We start from the raw sequence: 6000 nt of genomic DNA on the forward strand, positions 1-6000 counted from the left end.
GTTTATCTTCATTGGTGACGGTTGCTTTTTTGTTGCACTAGTCCTATGGGGCCTTAGCACAACAACTTCCCTACTGTTTACTATAACAAGTTTTGTCCGACTCCAGCAAAGGAGGGGCGATGATGACGGCACACCTTCGACTCACTTCAATGCTTCGTCGCTAGGTGGTCTATGAATCAAGATGTAATTTTTATTATTTCCGTTGTTCATTGTGCTGCTATGGTTGAATATGAATAGATTGAAAGTTTTCTAGTAAAAAAAAAAGTCTCTAACCTTTATGATATTTTTGTATTAATATGCCGTTTTCATTCTTCAGAACAGAGCCTTATTTGACTTTCCAACAGTGACGCGCACTCCCCGCAGAGCATCCTGTTCAGAGTAGGCTGGGACGGGACGTAATTTACTCCGTTTTTTAGAAAAAAGGAGGGCATAATTGTGATACTACGCATCAAAGATCCGGGAGATCTCGCTGGGACGTGGGATGCCGTCACGCCCCCAGCTCGCTCGTTTGGTGCTCGTGCGCCACTTCGGCCGGCGTTCCAACACCACCGGGCTGAAAAGGGCCATCTGCCCATCCTCGTCTGCTGGGCTTCGTCCATCCCTGCCTGCTATGCTGGAAAGTTTGGATTTCAAAAAAGAAGAAAGGCCTCAGATTCGACAGATCATTGACGGCTCCTCTGCAGTTCGTCACGCAGATACTAGATGGAGAGATCACAGGCAGAGGGGCACTTCTCGGTATCTGAATTTGATGCGTGGCAGTCTAATCTTCTTGTGTCATGTGATGGTTTAACAAGTCTTCTGCCCTGCTCCTATATTTGCCGAAAAGAAGAAGAGACGTCTGCTCGCGCCTGGCTTTTTTACTCAGGCAGCTTGTAGTAATTTCTCTCCTGCGTGCACGCGTGTTTTTACTGAAAATGTAGGCAGGGGATTTCCCATTAGCCAGCGCTGTGTATGACCCATGGCCAGCACCTGGACAGGAAAGTGACGTTCTGAAGTTACATCCAGCCAAAAGCTAGCTAAACTCATTGAATGGCCAGACATCAGCACAGAGTGATGCATATCCTTTTTGCTTTAAATTGCGTGCCGACTCATTGAGTCTGGTCTGACAATCAATGCCATGTATGCGTAACTAGGAATAGGATGATCGATGCAACTGTTATACCAGTACACACGAAACTGAACATGAGGGAAATAGCTCAATCGCCGGAGACATGCTGCAGGAGGATGAGACCTTCACAGCATACGGACTCTTTGGCTCACCCTTGGAAAAAAGAACTCTTGGGTTCAGAGAGATAGTACATAGCCGTAGTGAGTGTGATCCCAATCACGCTAGGCTGTGCAGACACGACGGCACACGCACGACTAACTGAACAAGGCAATACGGGGGCTTCGTCGAAGCTTCAGAGAAAAGTTTAGTAGTACTACTAGAACTGTTTTTTTTACGGGTGGTACTACATCCGATCAGTGAGTCTAATCCAATCCAACGAACCACGTGGAAGTGGCGCAAGTTGATCAAAAAACAATGATATACTACCACGGGGACGACGATCGGTCGCAATTTCGAACGTCGCGATCCCGCACCCAACCCAGAGAGGTCAAGTGGATCGCAAGGAAGGAAGGAACAAGCGCTGGCGTCCGGCGAGGTCGTCGCCCCAGAAAAGATCGCACATCACTGACCGACCGGTCCGTTTTCAACGCCGTCCGCTCCCGTTGTACTGCAGCGCCCAAACTTCTCACCGTTTTGTACTTCCGCGCGCATGCGGCAGCGGCGGTAGTACATCCCCACCCGTCTCCGCTCGCGCCGCTCGTATAAATTCCGCGGCCCGCCCCGCGTGCGTGCGTGGGTGTGTGTGTCCGCGCGCCGTTCGTTCCACGAGCCGAGTCGAGTCGAATCGAGCGAGCGGGCAGGTGTGAGTGGCGGGTGGTGGGTTTTGGCAACCAGATTGCAAGAAAGCCAGGTGAGTCGCGCGGCCGTATGCATGCTCGTCAGAGTTCTTGCCTTCATCTTCTGGCTCGGCTCAGACGCCTCGTTTCCATTTTCCGCTCTTTCCTGATGTGCTGATCCTCTCACTCGTTTCTTGCCATCTCTGGAGCAGAGCGGAGGGATGCACCCATTCTTTCTTTGCGTTTTCTATTATTATTTAAAGAATCTTTTGCAAAAAAAGGCAATTGTTTGTTTAATATGCTACTAACAGTTGGAGTACGTTCATCCTGGGTTAGTCAACAAACCTTCACGTTACCACTGCTGGCCGGTGCACGCACAAGCACTGCACATGGACGCCTGATGGCTAGTACTATATTTGTTTCTGCGCGCACGCATCCATGGGCTCACGGCGTTTCTATCCCCGCAGCGCCGCCGCCGTCGAGGAGCTCGAGCTGCTCGCCCCGAGGGCCTTCGCGGGCGCCGGAATGGACCGCCACGACCTGGGCGCCTCCGGCGAGATCGAGAAGACGCCGCGCGAGGCCGCGCCGGACATGGAGTCGGAGCCGGCGGCGGCGGCGGCGCGCGCGGCGGAGCGCGTGCCGCCGTGGCGCGAGCAGGTGACGGCCCGCGGGATGGTGGCGGCGCTGCTCATCGGCGTGGTGTACACCGTGATCGTCATGAAGCTCAGCCTCACCACGGGGCTCGTCCCCACGCTCAACGTCTCCGCCGCGCTGCTCGCCTTCCTCGCGCTACGCGGCTGGACGCACGCGCTCCACCGCCTCGGCATTGCCTGCCGCCCCTTCACCCGCCAGGAGAACACCGTCGTCCAGACCTGCGCCGTCGCCTGCTACACCATCGGCTTCGGCGGTAAGCAAGCTCCTCCCTCCATCTCTCTCACGCCGGCGCCCGGCCTTATCAATCAATCACCCCCAATTCAGCACCCCGGCCATTGCCGAATCCATTTCTAGATCAAATCTTGATTACTAGCTTGCTAATTAATTCCTGCTTTGCGCTGAATCCTGGGCATGCAGGTGGGTTCGGGTCCTTCCTGCTGGGGCTGGACAAGAAGACGTACGAGCTGTCCGGGGTGAACACGCCGGGCAACGTGCCGGGGAGCTACAAGGACCCCGGCATCGGCTGGATGATGGGCTTCCTCCTCGCCATCAGCTTCGTCGGCCTCCTCACCCTGCTCCCTCTCAGAAAGGTACAGTACAGCACAAACGATCCCATTTCCATGCTCCTGCGCCCCCCTTCTGTGCTCTCTCCGTGTCCATGGTGAGCCGCACTTCCTGATTTTTCGTGGGTCGCTGCTGTTACTGTCAGAAGAACTGAAACTTTGGCATTTCTCGCAAGACCGTAGCATCAGGGTTGCGGTCATTGACGGCGATTAGTCCCCCCACCTCCTACCCAAAAAATTATCTTCCCCTGTTCTCACTTGTTAACCGGAATTTCAACATCGACGACCAACCCCCGAGTCATCGCTTGCTACAATGCTGACGGAACCTCCCTAGTCTGCATTTTATTTTCTTCTTGATGGGAAAGATGTTTACAACAAGTGATTTTGTAGTCGCAATCGGTCTTCAGTTGAACTCACGATTTGGTGGCGAAACCAAACACTTTCAGGTACTGGTGATCGACTACAAGCTAACCTACCCAAGTGGGACTGCCACTGCCGTCCTCATAAACGGATTCCACACACCTCAAGGAGATAAGAATGCAAGGTCCGGCCCTCGTTTATTCCCCCCTTCCTTTTGCGAGAAAAGCGCCCTCGTTTATTCCCAGCTACGATGAATCAAATCGTGTTTTAACTGTGTAAGAACGCTTTAGAAACGGATGGCCCGGACTGATTCAGACAGAATTTCTTTCAACCTTTACCGCGACAGGCAGCAGGTCCGTGGGTTCCTCAAGTACTTTGGGATCAGCTTCTTCTGGAGCTTCTTCCAGTGGTTCTACACCGGCGGCGACGTCTGCGGCTTCCTCCAGTTCCCCACCTTCGGGCTAAAAGCTTGGAAGCAAACGTAACGCCTACATGACTTTTATTTTCTCTCGCTGAACAATTTTCAAGTTTCGGTGGTTGAAAAATGAAAATGCATGAGAGAGTTCACCGTTTTAAATCCTCGGTGATGCCGTCGCCAGATTTTTCTTCGACTTCAGCCTGACGTATGTTGGCGCCGGGATGATCTGCTCGCACCTCGTCAACCTCTCCCTCCTCTTCGGCGCCGTCCTCTCCTGGGGCGTAATGTGGCCGCTCATGAGCAAGCAGGAGGGGAAGTGGTATTCAGCCAAGGCATCTGCGAGCAGCATGTCAGGCCTGTACGGCTACAAGGTGTGTGTCAGTGTGTGTGTGTGTTACTGAATTTAGCTGTTCTTGTCAAGGACTAGTTCAGGCGCACAATAGAGCTTAGACTGTGCCCTCCATTTACGTCCAGGCCTTCCTCTGCATTGCGCTGCTCATTGGCGACGGCTTCTACAACTTCCTCAAGGTCATCCTCGTCACCCTCAAGAGCATACACGAGAAATCGCAGCGCGGCCGTCTCAACAGAGGTAAAATGAATAAGGTTTTACGCATTTCTTGATGTATTACGGATGAACCATGGGTGCTGACAGTAGCTGGTGCACTGCATTGGCATTGTGCAGTGGCGGATGAGGACTCGGTGGCCATCGACGACCTGCAGCGCAACGAGGTGTTCAACAGGGACAACATCCCGGCCTGGGTGACCTACGCCGGGTACGCGCTGCTCAGCGCCATAGCCGTGGTGGCCATCCCGCTCATGTTCCGGGAGGTGAAGTGGTACTTCGTGGTGATCGCGTACCTGCTGGCGCCGGTGCTCGGGTTCTGCAACGCCTACGGCACCGGGCTGACCGACATGAACATGGGATACAACTACGGCAAGGTGGCGCTCTTCGTGTTCGCGGCGTGGGCGGGGAAGGACAACGGCGTGGTGGCCGGGCTGGTCACCTGCGGCCTGGTGAAGCAGCTGGTGCTCGTGTCCGCCGACCTCATGCACGACTTCAAGACGGCGCACCTGACGCTGACGTCGCCGCGGTCGATGCTGGTGGGGCAGGCCGCGGGCACGCTCATGGGCTGCGTCGTGGCGCCGCTCACCTTCTTCCTCTTCTACGAGGCCTTCGACGTGGGCAACCCGGACGGGTACTGGAAGGCGCCCTACGCGCTCATCTACCGCAACATGGCCATCCTCGGCGTGGAGGGCTTCTCGGCGCTGCCGCAGCACTGCCTGCAGCTCTGCGCGGCGTTCTTTGCCTTCGCCGTGCTGGCTAACCTGGCGAGGGACTTCCTGCCGCGGCGGCTCGGGAGGTTCGTTCCGCTGCCCATGGCCATGGCCGTGCCGTTCCTCGTCGGCGCCAGCTTCGCCATCGACATGTGCGTGGGGAGCCTCGTGGTGTTCCTCTGGCACTGGCTCGACGGGAAGAAGGCTGCGCTGCTCATTCCGGCCGTCGCCTCGGGCCTCATCTGCGGCGACGGGATATGGATTTTCCCGTCGTCGCTGCTCGCGCTGGCCAAGATCAAGCCGCCGATGTGCATGAAGTTCACGCCCGGAAGCTAGAGAGAGGATCCATACAACGTCAGATTACATAGGCGGTCTGCATATAGAAGAAGCAAATAACCAGAGCATTCCATTTTGGGGTGGCCATTACGGTACATAGAGTGATGCCGGGTAAATCCGGCGACTTGTTCATATGAGTCTAGACTCTAGGGAGTCGTGTATACTGTACATCAGCAGAGATGTCAAATTTTCAGAGCGACGAGAACAATTGCTTGTTGTCGCCTACAGACTACAAAGAATATGGTGCCTTATCTTCGTTTCTTAGAGAATCTCTAATTAATCCCACTAATTTAGAGGAGTAAATCGTCGAGTATTCTTTTAGAAGAGTACATTTGCTCCTGCTCCTCTAAAAAAGTGTCGTTTTTAACCGGTTCGCCGGACTTAACGGAGTATAACTTACATTTGACTCGTACACTTCGTCGAGGCGAGCAGGCCACGCCGGAGTCGTGAGTCCTCGTCCGCTACCAAATGCATCTCACACATCACACTTCGGCCGCCTCATCATGTTGT

The 6000-nt window shown here is 54.5% G+C and overlaps 1 protein-coding gene across 2 annotated transcripts; it reads left to right on the forward strand.

Moving 5' to 3' along the window:
- The first annotated feature begins 1640 nt into the window (after positions 1-1640).
- LOC109786230 (probable metal-nicotianamine transporter YSL16) lies at positions 1641-5726 on the forward strand. 2 transcript variants are annotated; one of them, XM_020344813.4, is made up of 8 exons: positions 1641-1958; positions 2352-2791; positions 2956-3128; positions 3548-3645; positions 3808-3942; positions 4061-4250; positions 4354-4468; positions 4562-5726. In XM_020344813.4, the coding sequence occupies exons 2-8, from the start codon at positions 2410-2412 to the stop codon at positions 5488-5490; spliced, it is 2022 nt and encodes a 673-aa protein (XP_020200402.1). In that variant the 5' UTR covers positions 1641-1958; positions 2352-2409; the 3' UTR covers positions 5491-5726. The 2 variants fall into 2 exon arrangements, with proteins under 2 accessions (XP_020200402.1, XP_020200401.1); XM_020344812.4 differs by lacking the exon at positions 1641-1958 and having other exon boundaries at positions 2308-2791.
- Positions 5727-6000: the final 274 nt, after the last annotated feature.

This window comes from Aegilops tauschii, chromosome 2, assembly GCF_002575655.3.
Source record: "Aegilops tauschii subsp. strangulata cultivar AL8/78 chromosome 2, Aet v6.0, whole genome shotgun sequence".
NCBI classification, from domain to species: Eukaryota; Viridiplantae; Streptophyta; class Magnoliopsida; order Poales; family Poaceae; genus Aegilops; species Aegilops tauschii.

What these genes read in the sequence shown, in the direction of transcription:
- LOC109786230 (XM_020344812.4), top strand. Translation starts at nt 2,323, where the DNA reads ATGGGCTCACGGCGTTTCTATCCCCGCAGCGCCGCCGCCGTCGAGGAG. An exon ending in CAAGGAGATAAGAATGCAAG is followed by an intron (nt 3,646 to 3,807) that starts GTCCGGCCCTCG and finishes TTACCGCGACAG; the next exon opens with GCAGCAGGTCCGTGGGTTCC. An exon ending in CAGGCCTGTACGGCTACAAG is followed by an intron (nt 4,251 to 4,353) that starts GTGTGTGTCAGT and finishes ATTTACGTCCAG; the next exon opens with GCCTTCCTCTGCATTGCGCT.